Source organism: Oncorhynchus nerka, linkage group LG14 (assembly GCF_034236695.1).
Source record: "Oncorhynchus nerka isolate Pitt River linkage group LG14, Oner_Uvic_2.0, whole genome shotgun sequence".
Lineage (NCBI taxonomy): Eukaryota > Metazoa > Chordata > Actinopteri > Salmoniformes > Salmonidae > Oncorhynchus > Oncorhynchus nerka.
Genome location: NC_088409.1, coordinates 64528509 through 64548636, shown reverse-complemented (window position 1 = coordinate 64548636; position 20128 = coordinate 64528509). Strand labels below are relative to the sequence as shown.

Here is a 20128-nt window from a genome sequence, read left to right as displayed (position 1 = left end):
AAGAGTGATAAAATGAAGATCCTACATCTGTAGAACACTTGCTTTGAGCCAGATCTGGTCCAAAGATGTACTACAGTGTATTAACCTAAAGATGGCAGTATTTCCAAAGCAAGGTCTTACTCTGTTCACAGTGGTCTCCAGTGAAACCAGCCTCACACACACAGCGTCCAGTCACTGCATCACAACTCAGGGCTCGGTCTGCACAACGGCACCTGTTGGAGCACTCAGAGCCCCAGGACCCCTCCTCACAGGCTGTGGAGACACGCACGCACAACATGTTTTCTTTACCAACCTCTGTGTGTGCATGTGTGTGTGTGGGCGCGCACCTGCCTGTGTGTGTGTGTGTGTGTGTGTGGGCGCGCACCTGCCTGTGTGTGTGTGTGTGTGTGTGTGTGGGCGCGCACCTGCCTGTGTGTGTGTGTGTGTGGGCGCGCACCTGCCTGTGTGTGTGTGTGATAGTGGTGCTTACGCGTAGTGCAGCCGTGTCCTGTTCGACCCGGGGGACATGTACAGTGTCCAGTGACAGGGTCACAGCTGGCATCAGGATGACAGACACAGGCACTCACACAGCCTGGCCCATAGGACCCTGGTGGACACACTGTGAAGCAGAGAAATAGTCAGGGTGAAATATAACACAGTATATCATAAGGTCTTTCTCTCTCACAGTCTCTCTCTTTCCTTTCCCCTCACTTTAGCAAGACTGTAGACTGCTGCCGTTGATTTATTTCACTCACCAGTCTGGCAGAGTTGTTCTGTGTACCCAGGGTTGCAGTCACAGACTCCTGTCTGTGTGTTGCAGGAAGCGCCGTTCTCACACGCCCTACATGGGAACTGGCACTTCAACCCCCATAATCCCTCTGGGCAGTCTACGGGGGGGGGGGGAATTCAGGGCTATAGCTATTGACCAGTTATAGAGCAGTTTTGGTGGTCAGTTCATTTGGTCAGGATAAGCCCCAATTGAGATGTATGACCATCAACACCACATGGTCTAACTGACTTCAGGTCATTGGTTTAAGAGCAGATGAAGAGCAGGTCTGATTGGTGGACCGATGTCTTCCAATACTACTGTACTGTTTTGAATTTAGATTGTCACCCCAGATTTGAAAAACAGCGAGGGACAATATGGAAGAAACGGCATGATATTTAAGTGAAAGATAAATACAGTATAACAATGAGTAATAATACATTTAACAGCAATACAGGTATTAAATACTGAGTTATGAAGCATTATAACTACCTTGTTGACAGGCATTTCCTGTCTTCCCAACAGGGCAGATACACTCTCCTGTCATGGGGTCACAGGGTGCTCCTCCACACACACAGGTCCGGAGGCAGTTCTCCCCGAACTGACCAGCACTGCAGGCTACATACAGATACACAGAGGACGGAATGATGGAGGGAGAGAGAGACAGAGAGAAAGGGTTACACAAACCTTTTTTCATTTCCTGTATATCTCCCTCGCTGGGATCGTGTGCAGTAGCAAGGCGATCTCAAAGCGGACTGATGTTGCATGGCCCGCTTTCACAACCTCGTGTCAATTCAAAGCTAAACAAAACCATAAAGAGATGGATGATTTGTTTGCTTTAATAAAAGGGAACCTCATGGAGGTCTGGACGATGCATTAGCTCTAAAATAACCCCTCCATGTTATCTTGTCCGGTCTGTAGGGAGACAGAGTCATGATTTAAACAGAGCTCCTTCTTTAATATCTCTGGACCATAGGAGAGACTAACGCTACTGAAACGTTCCACTGGTCTGTAGAGCAAGCTGCCAGAAGAGGAACACTAGTGAAGCCTATTGAGCAAACTAACACACACACACGTACGCATACGCACGCAGGCACTCACACACTCCCATTCATATTTCCACATTCATGAGGGAACAGTACAACATCGCTCTCTCTGAATGTAAGGTCAGGAGTTGTTCCTGAATGGACCAGGAAACACTCCTGTCCCTAGCTACATGCATTGTGGTTTGGGAGTCTCCTCCACAAGGGGGTTGGCTCACCCAGCTGACACAGGTTCCCATGGAGCCCTGCAGGACACCTCCAGGTGCACTCTCCACTCCTAGGGTCACAGGTCGCCCCACCTGGACAGTCACACTGATGGCCACAGCCACTACCATAGAACCCTGGATCACACTCTGGAGAGAAACACACGCACACACACACACGTGCACACAGACACACACACACACGTGCACACAGACACACACACGTGCACACATCCATAAACACAGAAGAGGAGCTTCACTATTATCCAGACAACCCTGAAACAATGTCATTTTTCTTTTTCAATAACCTCAATATCTGTATACTGTATTGTCTGAGCCAGAACAGCTAACCTTGCTGACACTGAGAGCCATGGTGGCCAGGTTTGCACAGACAGGTCCCGTTCTTGGGATGGCAGCCCAGGGAATGGTCCAGAACACAGTCACACTCCTCAGAGCAGCCGACACCATAGGTCCACCTGGGACAAGCTGGAGAAGGGAAGGTACTGTCAGTACATCTCTAGGATCAGGGACCAAGCTACAGAAAGGGAATTAACATAATGTTCTTCATCCGTCACTACTGCAGTGTTCCTACAATCTGGTCCAAGAGACACAGGCAGCGCAGGCTTTTGTTCCAGACCAGTACTAAGACACCTGATTCAACTGAACTGTTTAGTTTATTAGCTGAATCAGGCTGGAACAAAAGCTCCAGAGGGCAGAAGAACACTCCTGTGCTACATTAAGATGTCAGTCGTGGTGGCTGCTGGGTACTGTAGTCTAGAGGATACAGGTACTCACGCAGGTGGCAGAAGCGCCCGTACAGCCCCGGGGCACACAGGCAGGCTCCATAGAGACGGTGGCAGCGCCCGTTGTTGGGGCAGTTACACCTCCGCCTACAGTGTTTCCCAAAGTATCCTTGTGGGCAACCTGTCAACAAGACACAGAAGAGTTGCACATGTGGTTAGACCAGATTTTGCCCTTCCAGCATGTAGCCTGGTCCGTGCGTGTGTGTGTGTGTGTGTGTGTGTGTGTGTGTGTGTGTGTGTGTGTGTGTGTGTGTGTGTGTGTGTGTGTGTGTGTGTGTGTGTGTGTGTGTGTGTGTGTGTGTGTGTGTGTGTGTGTGTGTGTGTGTGTCAGTCCCTACCGTCTTCACAGAGCTGGCCCTGCACCCCTGGTGGGCAAACACACCTCCCAGTCACTGGTTCACAGGAGCCCCCATTCTGGCACCGACACAGGCTGTTACAGGCCTGTCCATAGGTCCCTACAGGACAAGCTGGGAGGGGAGGAGGAGAGAGAGAGGAGAGAGAGAGAGAAGAGAGAGAGGAGAGAGAGGAGAGAGAGAGAGAGAGAGAGAGAGAGAGAGAGAGAGAGAGAGAGAGAGAGAGAGAGAGAGAGAGAGAGAGAGAGAGAGAGGAGAGAGAGAGAGAGAGAGAGAGAGAGAGAGAGAGAGAGAGAGAGAGAGAGAGAGAGAGAGAGAGAGAGAGAGAGAGAGAGAGAGAGAGAGAGAGAGAGAGAGAGAGAGAGAGAGACATTCTATCACTTGTCTTTCATATTATCTTCTTCACATGAGGGTCTTTCTTAGCTTTTTGCACTTCCCACATTAATCCCACACGGTTTGTATAGAAATGACCACACAACCCAGCTGGACCTTCTAAATGGGTTCAGTAAAAGCCAGTCAACATTCCATGTCACACTTCTTCTGCATAACTAGTTGATGAACCTCTGGGGGAAAATGTGTCAGTTAGCAATTAGTCATGTTTGTAGCCACGCGGCAATGTGGCAAGCTAGGCTAGTGCAAAATCAATACATAACAAGTTCTAAGAAAACGGAATATTTTTGGTTTGATTTGTACTTTACTTCTATTCCTCTCTGCTTACACTGTATCCAGGCAAACACAGCACTGCCTTCCATATCTAACACATGCTGTCATGCAAAATGCAATAGCATGTCTACATAGCGTGCATTATGAACACCAGCTCTTTCCATGACATAGCGAAGGGGATACCTAGTCAGTTGCGAAACTGAAAGCAGTAAACCCTTGAGGCGGTTCTGGGTGCAACTCAATAGCAGGAAGGTGTTCTTAATATTTTGCACAGAGCAGTGTATTATAATGATATTCTCCTCTCTACTGTGGTACTTGTCTTCTTCCCAATCTAACGATTAAAACCTAATGAGATGACAGAAATGGCCGTTCTCTGCTATGTTTTCAATCTTCCCCACTGGTCAGGGAAAATGGCCTCATCATAACCTAACTCTTCTTGGTGTGAATTTGAACACTAGCCCAAAGGAGCATGTTTAAATGTATAACAATGACTGATTGTAATGGATTTATCCCTACGTGGCTCCACAATTCCAAACATAATTATATCCCTGGTTCAGGTCCAGCCCAAAGACACTCATTAATCATGTTTGGTTGTGAAACAATGGCTTCTGATCTCTTTCTAACACAGTGTTTGACAGTGGACATCCCTGGCCTGGGGGCTGTATTCTGTCTATGGGGCACTTGGCCACTCTCCAGGCCAGATCTGGGTTCAAATACCTAACCCTGAGGACTAACCAATCAAATAACTGCCTGCTCAATAATATGCACCGAATAACACTGAAACTCTATCAGATGATTGACGATTTCCAAGGGTTACAGTGATAATAAGAGAAGCTGGGGAGAGAAGAGGAGAGCGACTTACTCTCGTTGCAGATGACGCCAGTCCATCCAGGTGTACATTCACAGTGTTCTCTGTCCGCCCCACACGCTGCTCCGTTCTCACAGTCAGCACAGCTCACACCACAGTCATCCCCAAAGGAATCATCTAGACACACTGAGACACACACACGCACAAAAACCATGGCATGATTTACCATTTTTGAGACAGAGTATATGTGTGACAACGTTGATCATCAACCAGGCATGTATGTAAGCACTGATTCGCTACCTATGTGGCTGACCAGGGTGAGTTCCCCCCTCTGTGCCTCTTCCTCCTCATCATCACCATAGGGTGAGTGCAGGGCTGCAGTGTACTGCAGGAGCTGAGGGGGGCGTCGGAACAGCAAATCTGGCAACCGGTGCACTTCCAGATCTTCCTCTGGGTCATCCTCCTCTTCATCGTCATCCAGGTCACTGTCGTACAGCGCTGCATTGGGACAGACAGACAGACAGACAGACAGACAGACAGACAGACAGACAGACAGACAGACAGACAGACAGACAGACAGACAGACAGATGCAGAGGAGACACTCAGAACACTTTCACATTCAGCACATTTACATTACATCTAACTATACTATATTATACTATACTGTATTACACTATACTATATTATACTATACTATTCTATATTATACTATATTGTATTATACTATATTATACGAAATTATACTGTAATATACTATAATATATTATACTATACTATATTATACTATCCTATTCTGTATTATACTATACTATATTATACTATACTATACTATTTTATGCTATACTATAATATACTCTACTATATTCTACTATACAATATTATACTATACTAAACTGTATTATACTATACTATGCTATACTATAATATATTATACTATACTCTACTATATTGTACTGTAATATACTGTACTATACTATACTAAACTATACTGTACTGTACTATACTATCATTTACATTCCATTCATTTGAATGCTGAAGGTGATTTTAGCATTACTATAGCCTGCTGTTTGAAAACATCACAAATGTCTCTCAGAGTTACTTTCACATGTTTAAAAACAATGCATATAAATTCACTGTGAAATTACAGCACAGTATAGCATAGTATAGTAAAGTATAGTATCGTACATCATAGTATATTATAGCAGAGCAAAGCATCAGAGGGGTTGGATTAAATGAGGAAGACACATTTCAGTTGAAGACATTCAGTTGTACAACTGACAAGGTCTCCCCTTTCCCTTAGTATAGTATAGCATAGTAAAGTACAGAGGAGTATAGCATAGGATAGTATCGTATTGTATAACTTAGCATAGTATAGCGCAGTATAATATTAGGATCAAATATCACTCACAGATGCAGGCTCTCTGGTCGTTGTCCAAACGGAAGCCCATTCTGCAGAAACACTCGTAGGTCCCCAGTGTGTTCACACAGTAGTGTTCACAGACAGAACTCTCTGCCAGGCACTCATCAATATCTGACAAGACCACAAAACAATAGGAAGTACTTTGCATATTTAGAAGGTACTATACAAGTGTCCAATTTGCATGATCAAAACTAGTACAATGAGTTATTAGACACTGTCAATTCATAATCATCTTCTCAGTGATGGATCATCAATGTTGACTGGATGCCTAAACATGCCCCTTCAAGTCTATCAAATCACATGTCACATGCTCCACATACAACACCTTACAGTGAAATGCTGACTGACAAGCCCTTAACTAACAACGCAGTTCAAGAAATGAAATTAAGAACATATTTACTAAATAAAAGTAACACAATAAAATAACAGTAACGAGGCTATATACAGGGGGTACCGGCACCGAGTCAATGTGCGGGGGAACAGGTTAATTGAGGTCATTTGTACTTATAGGTAGGGGTAGAGTGACTATGCATAGATAATAAACAGTGAGTAGCAGCAGTGTAAAAACAAAGGAGGGGGGTTTGATGAATTGTTCAGCAGTCTTATGGCTTGGTGGTAGAAGCTGTCAAGAGTCTCTAGATAACTGTGTTGAATTTCATACTAACCATACTTAACATTCAGTCATCTCTGTCTTATACAATAATGTAAACTCAATCCAGAGTCAATTTGGACCAAGATAATGAGTGGATGCTGGTCAACGTATTATCCTCTTACCATTGCAGCCACAGCCATCTGCATGGAGCCTGTAGCCTGCCTTGCAGCTGCACTCATAGCCCCCTGGGTAGTTCTTACAGAAATGACTGCAGCACGCCTCCCCACTCTCACACTCATCACTGTCTGGGGAGGTACAACAAAAGATGATTGTTCATTTGGGCACGCAACGGAAAACATTTCAATACATTTTGCAACGGAAATTGTTTCAGAAGAAATATACAATACCAGTCAAAAGTTTGGACACACCTACTCATTCAAGGGTTTTTCTTTATTTTTACTATTTTCTACATTGTAGAATAATAGTGAAGACATCAAAACTATGAAATAACACATATGGAATCATATAGTAACCAAAAAAGTTTTAAACAATTCAATATATATTTTAGATTCTGCTTTTCCTTCTCTCCGTGGTCCAACTCATCCCAAATCATCTCAATTGAGTTGAGGTCGGGTGATAGTGGAGGCCAGGTCATCTTATACAGCAATCCATCACTCTCCTTCTTGGCAATCCCATAGAGCAGTGGTTCCCAAACATTCAACCTCCAGCTGCGTACCCCCTCTAGCACCAGGGTCAGCTGCGTACCCCCTCTAGCACCAGGGTCAGCGCACTCTAAAATGTAGTTTTTTCACCATCATTGAAAGCCTGCCACACACACACTATATGATGCATTTATTTAACATAAGAATGAGTGTGAGTTTTTGAACACAACACGGCTCGTGGGAAATAACAGAGAGCTGTGACAAAGAGCTCTTATAGGACCAGGGCATAAATAATAATAGAATAATAATCAATAATTTTGCTCTTTATTTAGCCATTTTACAACCTTAATTGTTCATCAAAAATTGTGAATAAATCACCACAGGTTAATGAGAAGGGTGTGCTTGAAAGGATGCACATAACTCTGCAATGTTGGGTTGTATTGGAGAGAGTCTCAGTCTTAAATCATTTTCCACACACAGTCTGTGCCTGTCTTTAGTTTTCATGCTAGTGAGGGCAGATAATCCACTCTCACATAGGTACACGGTTGCAAAGGGCATCAGTGTCTTAACAGCGCGATTTGCCAAGGCAGGACACTCTGAGTGCAGCCCAATCCAGAAATCTGGCAGTGGCTTCTGATTCAATTAAATGTTCATAGAACCGCTTGCTGCAATTTTGACGAGGCTCTCTTGTTCATATATTGGTAAGTGGACTGAAGGCAGGTCATGACAGGGATAACGAATCTAGTTGTTTGTGTCATCCTTTTCGGGAAAGTACCTGCATAATTACGCACCCAAATAAGCACTCAGGTGCTTCGCTATATCACATTTGACATGGTCCGTAAGCTTGAGTTCATTTGCACACAAAAAATCAAACAATGATGGAAAGACCTGTGTGTTGTCCTTGTTAATGCAGACAGAGAAGAGCTCCAACTTCTTAATCGTAGCTTCAATTTTGTCCCGCACGTTGATGATATTACTAGTTTATCTAGCATATAATCGATGCGGTGCCTGTTAATTTATCATTGAATCATAGCCTACTTCGCCAAACAGGTGATTTAACAAGCCCATTCGCGAAAAAAGCACTGTCGTTGCACCAATGTACCTAACCATAAACATCAACGCCTTTCTTAAAGTCAATACACAAGTATATATTTTTGAACCTGCATATTTAGTTAATATTGCCTGCTAACATGAATTTCTTTTAACTAGGTAAATTGTGCCACTTCTCTTGCATTCTGTGCAACAGAGTCAGGGTATATGCAGCAGTTTGGGCTGCCTGGCTCGTTGCGAACTGTGTGAAGACTATTTCTTCCTAACAAAGACAGCCAACTTCGCCAAACGGGGGATGATTTAACAAAAGCCCATTTGCAAAAAAAGCACAATCGTCACACGACTGTACCTAACCATAAACATCAATGCCTTTCTTAAAATCAATACACAGAAGTATATTTTTTGAAACCTGCATATTTAGTTAACAGAAATCCAGGTTAGCAGGCAATATTAAACTAGGGAAACTGTGTCACTTCTCTTGCGTTCATTGCATGCAGAGTCAGGGTATATGCAACAGTTTGGGCCGCCTGGCTCGTTGCAAACTAATTTGCCAGAATTTTACGTAATTATGACATAACATTGAAGGTTATGCAATGTAACAGGAATATTTAGACTTATGGATGCCACCCGTTAGATAAAATATAGTGTCACGTTTTATCAAGGTGGGTGGAATCAGGCGCAGAGAGCAGGTTTCAGATATTTGACAGTTTATTCTCCGGCGCACAAAAACCACGGTCAACCCAACACAAAGGGTGAATAATCCAACACAGGATCAAAAATAGACCGGAGAATAAACCACAAGCACTACACCAAATGACATGAATACAAAAACAATCCCGCACAAAACAAGGGCGGGACAACCTACTACATATAAGGACGTTAATTAAACTAAAATACACACAGGTGAAACTAATAAGACAAAACCAATAGACAAACGAAAAAGGGATCGGTAGTGGCTAGTAGGACGGTGACGACGACCGCCGAGCACCGCCCGAACAGGCAGGAGAGCCAACTTCGGGCGGAAGTCGTGACATATAGAACGGTTCCGTATTTCACTGAAAGAATAAACGTTTTATTTTCAAAATGATAGTTGCCGGATTTGACCATATTAATGGCCTAAGGCTCGTATTTCTGTGTGTTATTATATTATAATTAAGTCTATAATTTGATATTTGATAGAGCAGTCTGACTGAGCGGTGGTTGGCAGCAGCAGGCTTGTAAGCATTCATTCAAACAGCACTTTTGTGCGTTTTGCCAGCAGCTCTTCACTGTGCTTCAAGCATTGAGCTGTTTATGACTTCAAGCCTATCAACTCCCGAGATTATGCTGGTGTAACCGATGTGAAATGGCTAGCTAGTTAGCGGGGTGCACGCTCATAGCGTTTCAATCGGTGATGTCACTCGCTCTGAGACCTTGAAGTAGTTGTTCCCCTTGCTCTGCAAGAGCCGCGGCTTTTGTGGAGCGATAGGTAACAATGCTTCGAGGGTGGCTGTTGTTGATGTGTTCCTGGTTCGAGCCCAGGTAGGGGCGAGGAGAGGGACGGAAGCTATGCAGGTGCACTGGCAATATTAAAGTGCCTATAAGAACATCCAATAGTCAAAGGTATATGAAATACAAATGGTATAGAGAGAAATAGTCCTATAAATACTATAATAACTACCGTAATTGCTGGACTATAAGCCGCTACTTTATTCCCACGCTTTGAACCTTGCGGTTTATACAATGACGCGGCTAATTTATGGATTTTTCCCGCTTTCACAAGATTCATGCCGTCAAAAAACTGAGCACCGTCACATAATGTGACGTAAATCGAGCGCGCTCAAACTTCCCATCATTCTGATTACGGTAGTAATTTTGTCACCCTCATCATGGCAAAGACACCGAGAAATGCATTTGATGCAGCTTTCAAGTTGAAGGCGATCGATCTGGCTGTTGGAAAAGGAAAGAGAGCTGCTGCACGGGAGCTTGGCCTTAATGAGTCGATGATAAGACGTTGGAAACAGCAGCGTGAGGAACTGACTCAGTGCAAAAAGACAACAAAGGCTTTCAGAGGGAAGAAAAGCAGATTGCCCAAAGTATTTGCAGCCACTCAACATCAGTGTAAATCGTGCATTTAAGGTGGCGCTCCTTGTTCAGTGGGAGTCTTGGATGACAAGTGGGGAGAAATCCTTCACTAAAACGGGCTGCATGCAAAGAGCAACTTATGGTCAAGTCTGCCAGTGGGTCCTGACAGCGTGGAGCATTGTCAAAAAATCCACTATCATCAACGGGTTTCGAAAGGCTGGACTGCTGCGTGTTGAAGGGGCAGCATGAGCTCAGCAGGGTATTTGCCTCCGGATGAAAGTGACGAGAGCGACAATGAAAACGATCCAACATCGGATGAAGCAATTCTGAGGCTATTCATCTCCGACACCGAAGGAGATGACTTCAGTGGTTTCAGTGCACAGGAGGAGGAAGATAGTGACCAAGTTCATTTGTTTCAATGTACCGGTAGGCACCTGCGGCTTATAGACATGTATTTATGTACAAAATACATATTTTTTATAATTCAGTGGGTGCGGTTTATATTCAGGTGCGCTTAATAGTCCAGCAATTACGGTACAACCTAAAACTTCTTACCTGGGAATATTGAAGGAACCACCAGCTTTCATATGTTCTCATGTTCTGAGCAAGGAACTTGAACGTTAGCTTTTTTACATGGCACATATTGCACTTTTACTTTCTTCTCCAACACTTTGTTTTTGCATTATTTAAACCAAATGGAACATGTTTAATTATTTATTTGAGGCTAAATTGATTTTATTGGTGTATTATATTAAGTTGAAATAAAAGTGTTCAATCAGTATTGCTATAATTGTCATTATTACAAATAAATAACTAAATAAAAATCGGCCGATTAATCAGTATCAGCTTTTTTTGGTCCTCCAATAATCGGTATCGGCATTGAAAAATCATAATCGGTCGACCTCTAAAAAATATCCTCTCATGTTGTCCTGGTTTCCAGTGGTTTGCAGAAGAGGATGTCTTCCTTAATTGACCCTCTATAAACGTAACGGACATATACCAGGAGCATTGCCAGACCCGCCACGTCTGTTGACTCATACAGCTGTAACGCATATAATTCACTGACTTGTGTGCAAAGCAGTCATTGTTTCAAAACATCTGCTGCCATGTTACTGATGTGTCGTGAAACAGTGTTGTTTGATGGAGGCATTGTCTGTATAGTTTTGTGGGCCTTTTCCCCCAGCATTGTCCGTTCCAGCCATACCCGCAGCAGCAGAAAGAATGAAGTCGAAACGAGGCTACTCAGGCGAGAGAAAACTCACCCAAATGTGTAGCCCCGTTGGAAAATATAAATGTACTGTTTGAAAATTTGAAGAAAAAATAAATTAATAATTGTATAATAATATCTATTTTTTAATGTGAATCACATTTTTATTTGGCGTACCCCTGACGGCATTGTGAGTCCCCCAGTTTGGGAATACCTGCCGTAGAGGATGATGGACTGTCGTTTCTCTCTGCTTATTTGAGCTGTTCTTGCCATAATATGGACTTTGAGCTGTCTTCTGTATACCAACCCTACCTTGTCACAACACAACCCAGCTCAAATGCATAAGAAGGAAATAAATTCCACAAATGAACTTTTAACAGGGCACACCTGTTGATTGAGAGAATGCCAAGAGTGTGCAAAGGTGTCATCAAAGCAAAAGGTGGTTACTTTGAAGAATTTGTTAAACACTTTTTTGGTTACTACATGATTCCATATGTGTTATTTTACAGTTTTGATGTCTTCACTATTATTCTACAATGTGGAAAATAGTGAAAATAAAGAAAAACCTTTTGACTGGTACTGTATATATTTGGTGCTTAATTAACAAGACCCATATTTGATCTGTTCCTTCTATACTCGCCATAGACTAAAGAACGAAATTGACTAAACGAGAATGACTAAACCAGGAGTTTTTCCTTACCTTTTGACCTGACCAGGAAAAACTCTGACAAGCTCTGACAATGATGACCCAACAGAGAGTACCCACCCACACATGTCTTCCTGTCCTCAGCCAGTTGGTATGCTTGGTTACAGGAGCAGAGGGGTCCGTTGGTGGTGTGTTCACAGTGGTGGGAGCATCCTCCGTTGTTCTTCTCACAGCTGTCCACGATCTCCATCTCAATGCCTGCAAATAGGAGGATACAACCAGTCAAGTGAAGGATGGCACCCAACAACAGTATCCGTTTGCAATACACCAAAACATTAGCCATCTTTCACACGTTAGCGTCACATGAACATACTGCAATTAGGGTCAGGGAGATTTTCCTGATCATGTCACCTGACCAGGACAAACTCCTGACCTTAGTTATAAGCCTACGACGAGGGACCCAGGCTTATTTTTGGCCCTAACCATGATATTACACAACTGCCTGCTTTAGTTGAATTTACTGAATGTAAGTCACTTTGGGTAAGAAGAGCATCTGCTAATTGACTCTAATGTAAATGGTCATGTATACTCACGGTAGCACTGTTTTCCGTCAGCGCCCAGCTCAAAGCCAGGGTTACACACACAGCTGAAAGAGCCCAGGGTGTTGACACAGCGATGGGCACACATGGCCTGGCCCGAGCTGCACTCATCTATGTCTACAAAGGATAGCATGAGATACTGTAAGTCAATAGGGCACAGTCACAAAGCACAAGCAGAGATTATATTACAGGGATCCCATTTTTATTGATATGAGGCTATGAATGAGGCTACGAATATAAGCTAGGTACAACATGACCACTTCCTCTGTTTTCGAGGCGGGGAAAATGCTTCTGGTTAAGAAATTGACTTGTGGGTCAGTGATCTGCTCTTGACCTTTCATCATAGTAATGCTAAAGCACAAGCCTGGTGGTGGGCTGCTCTGGGTGATTATGAAGCATACTGCAAACACACACACACACACAAAGGCATGCACGCACGCACTCACACACACACACACACACACACACGCAAAGGCATGCACACACACACACACACACAAAGGCATGCACACACACACACACACGCAAAGGCATGCACACACACACACACACACACACGCAAAGGCATGCACACACACACACACACACACACGCAAAGGCATGCGCACACACACACGCAAAGGCATGCACACACACACACACACACACACACACACACACACACACACACACACACACACACACACACACACACACAGAGTGTTGTGTTTAATGAAGTTGCCTGAACCCTATAGGCTTCTAGCCACCCCATGTTATAGTAGTAACTTCCAGCCATAGCATTAATCAGCTTTAGGCCCCACACACAGCTCCAGTCATACATACGACCCCGGAGGGCTGGGTCATAAAGCCTCAGCTCTAATGGCCCCGGGACAATGGCAACTCTATGATGAATGTTGTCCAGGAGCACTGATTTGAAGAATAGCAAAGGTTTATATTAACGGAGTGTCAGTTAAACCACCATTAAAACTCAATGTTCACAAAGTTCATGAGTTGGATAGAGGTGATGGCTATGATTTTTCAGTGGCCAGTTCTCAATGAGGGCTTTAATGGACTAGGCTTGCTTTCTTAAGAGGGTTCATGGTGGTGGAGATTTATAGACAAGTTCGTAAAAGTCTCTTTCACTCTTGGACATTTCTGGGAAGGTTGTCTGCATGTAACAGCATATTGAAATATGAGAACCATAGTTTGTGTGTGTGTGTGTGTGTGTGCATATCAGCGCATTTCCAGACATACTGTACACGTGTGTGCTCTTACCCTCACAGCCCTGGCTGTCTCTGGCCAGTGTGTACCCTGGTCTGCAGCTGCACTCAGCTTCACCGTCCACAGAATGACATAGCTGAGCACAGCCTCCATTCCTGTCCACACAGGGGTCCCTCACTGACAGACAGACAGACAGACAGACAGACAGACAGACAGACAGACAGACAGACAGACAGACAGACAGACAGACAGACAGACAGACAGACAGACAGACAGACAGACAGACAGGGGGCAGACAAACAGACAGGGGGCAGACAAACAGACAGACAGACAGACAGACAGACAGACAGACAGACAGACAGACAGACAGACAGACAGACAGACAGACAGGGGGCAGACAAACAGACAGACAGACAGACAGACAGACAGACAGACAGACAGACAGACAGACAGACAGACAGACAGACAGACAGACAGACAGACAGACAGACAAACAGACAGACAGACAGACAGACAGACAGACAGACAGACAGACAGACAGACAGACAGACAGACAGACAGACAGACAGACAGACAGACAGACAGACAGACAGACAGGGCAGACAACCACAGAGGGCAGACAGACCAGGCCACAGTCAGCACAGCATGTGACTTCATGACCTTCATGTAACTCAGTGTCAATTTGCTAAGAAAGTTTTACTTAGTCATGTCCTGGTCATGTCAAAACGGAAGCCTTCCTCCTGTTCTTTATATGTAACTCTTTGCTCTCCATTCTAACATAAAGACACTATTGTAGTCAAGACTCACACTCGCAGTGCTTCCCATCCCTCTTCAGCTGGTAGTTCATACGACACTCGCACTTGTAGTGGTCGTTGCCCATGTCCACACACTTCTGTTCACAGCCACCATTCTTCACCGAGCAGGAGTTCACAGCTTCATAGTTGGGACAGACAGAAAGACAGACACAAGAAATGAACAACTTCACATATGACAGACTAGAGAAAAATATTTCTGTGTGCAAATGAAATGATGTGGCAACTGTCAGGAGAGAGGTATTCGACAGCATGCTGAGGTAGTTAGAAATGTAGGATCTTAATGTAATCACTCTTTTGTCGCTGAATTTTATGCACAGCAGGAAAAGCAAACTTGTATTGTATTTGAGATTTAAAAAGGCTTCCAAAGTTTGCAATTTCCACTTTGAAATTTCAGACTTGATTTGCCCTAACAAAAAATGTATCAACCCCTACAAAAATTACCATGAATTATAATCACATTTTCTGTTGCTGCAGGATTATTTTCTTGCTGTAGAAAACTAACTCAAATTAAGATCCTACATCTGTACTTTCGCTAATGTTGTCTTTGATCAACATTTGGTGAGTAAACGAGTAACCCTTCCTAGAGACCTGTCACTAAAGTGTGAATCCAAAGAAGGAAGAACCATATTGTGGGCTACAACACTGTTGGACCAGCTCCATCTTTTCACAACACCATAATGGGAACTTGTGATTACAGAAAGCTCTAAAGACTGGAAATTGGATAATGATGGTTCCAGGTTCCAGCTTTCTCCAGAGGGTGCCCCTGGTTGGGTTCTAATGCTCTTTCCATCCGTGAGTATCCCTCTTATGATTTACTCCTGTGCTGAGTAAGGAAGTCAGTGCTGGGCCTTCAGGGTGCCTTAAAGACAGACCAGATTACACAGACGGCCTGTAAAACTGGAGGGGGAAAGGTTAGCTTTAACTGTGATGACTTCAGCAGACGCAATTAGGAAGCCAAGCAGAGACACCTCCCCTCTCATCCCCCTCATCCCTCAACCACCACCCACCAATCCTGAGTCTACACCCACAGGGCTGGAGACAACAGTGGACTTTGTCTTCACTAACACTAATGCTCCCACACAAGTGATATTTGATCAGGTTTTATTGATTATAGGGAGCAGCAAATAGTGAGTTGGGCATGACCTTTTTTCAAAGTTATTTTTGTTGTCCAGCTCCTGTGCCAATAGGTTGGACCTACATAAACACTCTTAATTTCCAACGTTGGGAATCTAAATCCTTCTCTTGTCCTCCTAATGGAGCCTCGAGCACTTGATGTAGTTTCCCATCACTTCAGACCAACTGGTAGTCGTGTGGTTGAGTAGCTGTGTTCTCTCACATTGGAACTTGGTGCTGGAGACACAAAACAGAGACACTTTCTCCATTGGTGGAAGTGTGAATCGCGGTCCAGTCTCCTGGAGTTTCAAAGGCAGCACCAGATGTTACCTTCGTTAGCTACGCAGGCGCAAACCAAAAAGTAGCGTCATTCGAAATGGCAAGAAGCAAAAACCTACTAAAAATGAATTAGGTAGTAAGCTACGGAACAGATGTTGGAAAATGTGTGGAGGAGATTGTTTGGTGAACTGTGCTTGTGTAATGAGTAACCTTGACTGAGACCTGAATATTGGAGTATTGGCTTTCAATGCCTAAACCAATGCCTTTAACTCAGAGGGCTAACTTCAACTCAGAGGGCTAACTGTAACTCAGAGGGCTAACTGTAACTCAGAGGGCTAACTGTAACTCAGAGGGATAACTTCAACTCAGAGGGCTAACTGTAACTCAGAGGGCTAACTGTAACTCAGAGGGCTAACTGTAACTCAGAGGGCTAACTTCAACTCAGAGGGCTAACTGTAACTCAGAGGGCTAACTGTAACTCAGAGGGCTAACTGTAACTCAGAGGGCTAACTTCAACTCAGAGGGCTAACTGTAACTCAGAGGGCTAACTGTAACTCAGAGGGCTAACTGTAACTCAGAGGGCTAACTTCAACTCAGAGGGCTAACTGTAACTCAGAGGGCTAACTGTAACTCAGAGGGCTAACTTTAACTCAGAGGGATAACATAATATTGAGTTGTGCTGACGACCGGGATCGAATCTGGTCTCACATGGTCATTACTCACCAATGCAGGTCCTTCCATCAGTGTGCATGCGGAAGCCCTGACTGCACTCACAGTGGTAGGAACCTGCCGTGTTCACACAGGTCTGCTGGCAGCCGCCATTCAGCTCCTCACATTCATTCGCGTCTACGGAGGAGACAGATGGACAGACAATCAAACCTGGGCTCAAAAACTATGTGAAAATGTTCAGACTTTGAGCCAATATTCTCAGACACTCTCAAAGCAAGTGTGCTGCAGAACAAGTTCATTTTAATAGGAGGTTGTGTCAGTGAATTCCCTCTATGGGCATTGATGAAGGAAGTTTGAAGGAATGCTTTATTATGATGGAATAATACACAAACCTTTAGACAACATTTGTGACTTGAGCACTCTAACAGACATGAACCAAAAAATGGCCACATTCATCAGGAGACTAATATGTGTGTTACAGTGGATGTGTCCCAAATGGCAACCTATTCCCTATATAGTGCACTACTTTTGACCAGAGCTCTATGGGGTTTGGTCAAAAGTAGTGCACTAAATAGGGAGTAGGATGCTATTTGGGATGTAGTGTTTTCATGGGTGTTCCAGAGGAGAGTGTTAAAGGCCCAAGTTATAGCGATGCTTGTCATGACCCATGACCGTGTCACATTTAGGAATGCAGTAAAAATGTTCCGGCACTGTAGTTCTTTTTTGTTTGACAACAATCTCATAGTTGGACACTGACACAATAAGAAGGTTGGCTTGATGATGGAAGTGATGACTTCACGAGAGACTGTTTCAGGAACACAATGTTTATGACCACTTTATAGACTAACTCACCACTTCGATACAATTAAATCAACCATTAATGTTGAATCACCAATTGGACACACATTCTCTTCATCAGTGGAAGTTTGCGTACAGCGCTTTGCTGTTAACTCTAATGACTAGGACCAGGAGTATGTTCTGACCACATGACCTGATTAGGAAAACCTCATGGACCCTACTTATAGCCCTCTGAATTGGAGTGCAGAGTTCTTCCTGGTCAGGTCATGTGGTCAGGAATTCCTCTAGCCCTAGTATTGATGATTCACCACTGACACTCCTTCAACACAGGTTGTCTGCTATGCAGCAGAACTGAGTGTTTAGGACCATTCCAGAACCATTCTGGTACATTAAAAACATATGTTCCATGTTGTTCCATGTTCTAGGGAGCAGAGGCATGATGAGGAGACAACATACCTGAGTGCTCCTCCAAGGACAGTCAACGTTGACGACCCATTTGGAGGACACAAACGAGTCGAGCGGTTTCAACTACTTTCTGGTTCCTGCTAATCCCTAGTGGGATTTGCACTGCAGGCAACTACTGGTGATGACAGTAGCACTGATACAGAGTCAGATGTATTTTCACTCCCCCTAATGGTTTATTTTATGATTGGGCCTAAGGTAATCTGATACCAGATCTGGGGTTAAGGGCATTCTCTATTCATCACAGCAGTCTCAGCTCGTGGGAATGTTCTCATAATGAACTAAATGCTACTTTAATTAGGTAACCTCCACTAGAAGAGGCTAAGAGCGGGTCAAAGAGGAGGGCTGTCTGCCATGTAAGGAGCCTTTTCGTAAGCGGCGCATAGATTGTGAGGTTCAAGGACTGAAAAGTCACATGCCAATCCATTTAGACCAATCAGCTGCCTCGCTGAGTGAGGATACCTGAATGGTAATAGTTGCGGTGGAAGTTTGGAAGGTAACATATTTAAGGTTTGTCGTGTGAGAGGATTTCAGCAGGATACAAAGGACATCTTTCATTCAAGCGTAAGGCTGAGATTCTGGGAGTTGGGTTGGGGGTTGAATGTCGTCTGAATGTTATTGTGTGGCAGTCTTGACCTGAGCAGAAGAGGCTGCGTCTGCCTGAGAGGCTGACAGCTGTTTGGGGAGGTGACCGCCCATCCCCCGCATCTCAACTCCAAAACTCCACTCTCCTAGGATTAACACCATCCTTTGTGGAGGGTTGCAGACAGAAACATTTAACCCTGGAATGGTCTGTTCCAGAATCAAAAGGGTTTGTTGGAACATGGCTCCTACAGACTCCTACACCATTTTGGAGACGTCTTCAGTTTATCTCTTCACTGGTGTCCAGTGATCAAACTCTCACTAGATAGTGGCACCGTCCCATGTCAGGGCTCAAAGGCTAAGGGCACCTGTTGACACCTGCACCCCCTCAGAGCAACAGGGCCATAGCCCTGTCAGCTAACGCAGACAACTCAGCTAACTCAGCATGCTTCTGTCAGAACAAATAGGCAGGGTTTTGATTTCACTGGTTGACCAGATCTCCACCCCTGTTCAGATTGTGTTCCCTGTGTGTGTGTGTGGTCTGCTAAGCTCTTTTGTGTCTCTGACTCTTCCTGTCTCTTTCTGAAGTGGAGAAAACAGCACAGCACAGAGCCTGCAAGAGGACATTTGTGGATGACCTACGCCCAATCCTCAAGGAGCATTTTTTTTTGGTTTTTGGTTTTAAGGTTGAAGTCCTTCTCTGCCCTCCTGACCACCACACCCACCCAGGAGGCCCAGCTCGCCCTCTTTCTCACCCTGACAGGCCTTGTCATCAGGGCCCAGTCGACTGCCCTCGGGGCACTTGCAGTAGAAGCTTCCAATGGTGTTGCAGCAATGTCCCTCACAGCCGCCGTTAGCTGTCGAGCACTCGTTGACATCTGGGGAAGGAAGGAAAGCCAGAACCTCCGTTTTTATAGCCTACAAACTGCAATGTAAGCAAAACTGAACCCAAATCCATTGTAAACTGTGGAGCTTTGGAGCTTCTCCCTTCTTTAGATGAATCATTCCCCTCTGTTTTGTAAGACGTTTTTCTCTCTCAACCATAAAGGAAGTCTCTCTAACCTTTCAGTAAGTTCATTTTCTCTCCCTGACTTTGTAGATGTCCCAGCGGTCCAACAAAGGGCCATCTTTAAGACAGACCCTGCTTTAAGACAGACCCAGCTTTAAGACAGACCCAGCTTTAAGACAGACCCAGATTTAAGACAGACCAAGCTTTAAGACAGACCCAGCTTTAAGACAAACCCAGCTTTAAGAAAGACCCAGCTTTAAGACAGACCCAGCTTTAAGACAGACCCAGCTTTAAGACAGACCCTGCCTTAAGACAGACCCAGCTTTAAGACAAACCCAGCTT

General features: G+C 44.3%; 1 protein-coding gene across 2 annotated transcripts in view; it reads right to left on the bottom strand.

Moving 5' to 3' along the window:
- LOC115141254 (multiple epidermal growth factor-like domains protein 6) overlaps positions 1 to 20128 on the bottom strand; it is a 149015-nt gene that overhangs the window by 43571 nt on the left and 85316 nt on the right. For both annotated transcript variants that reach the window (XM_065000274.1, XM_065000275.1), the window contains exons 5-22: positions 19533 to 19655; positions 16990 to 17112; positions 14867 to 14992; positions 14114 to 14236; positions 12854 to 12976; positions 12381 to 12518; positions 6814 to 6936; positions 6028 to 6150; positions 4919 to 5116; positions 4673 to 4804; positions 3133 to 3261; positions 2787 to 2915; positions 2343 to 2477; positions 2007 to 2141; positions 1238 to 1363; positions 735 to 866; positions 470 to 598; positions 121 to 252 (exon numbers count right to left, since the gene is read on the bottom strand). In XM_065000274.1, the coding sequence (XP_064856346.1) occupies positions 121 to 252; positions 470 to 598; positions 735 to 866; positions 1238 to 1363; positions 2007 to 2141; positions 2343 to 2477; positions 2787 to 2915; positions 3133 to 3261; positions 4673 to 4804; positions 4919 to 5116; positions 6028 to 6150; positions 6814 to 6936; positions 12381 to 12518; positions 12854 to 12976; positions 14114 to 14236; positions 14867 to 14992; positions 16990 to 17112; positions 19533 to 19655 (2379 nt within the window). The remainder of the gene's footprint in view (positions 1 to 120; positions 253 to 469; positions 599 to 734; positions 867 to 1237; positions 1364 to 2006; positions 2142 to 2342; positions 2478 to 2786; positions 2916 to 3132; positions 3262 to 4672; positions 4805 to 4918; positions 5117 to 6027; positions 6151 to 6813; positions 6937 to 12380; positions 12519 to 12853; positions 12977 to 14113; positions 14237 to 14866; positions 14993 to 16989; positions 17113 to 19532; positions 19656 to 20128) is intronic.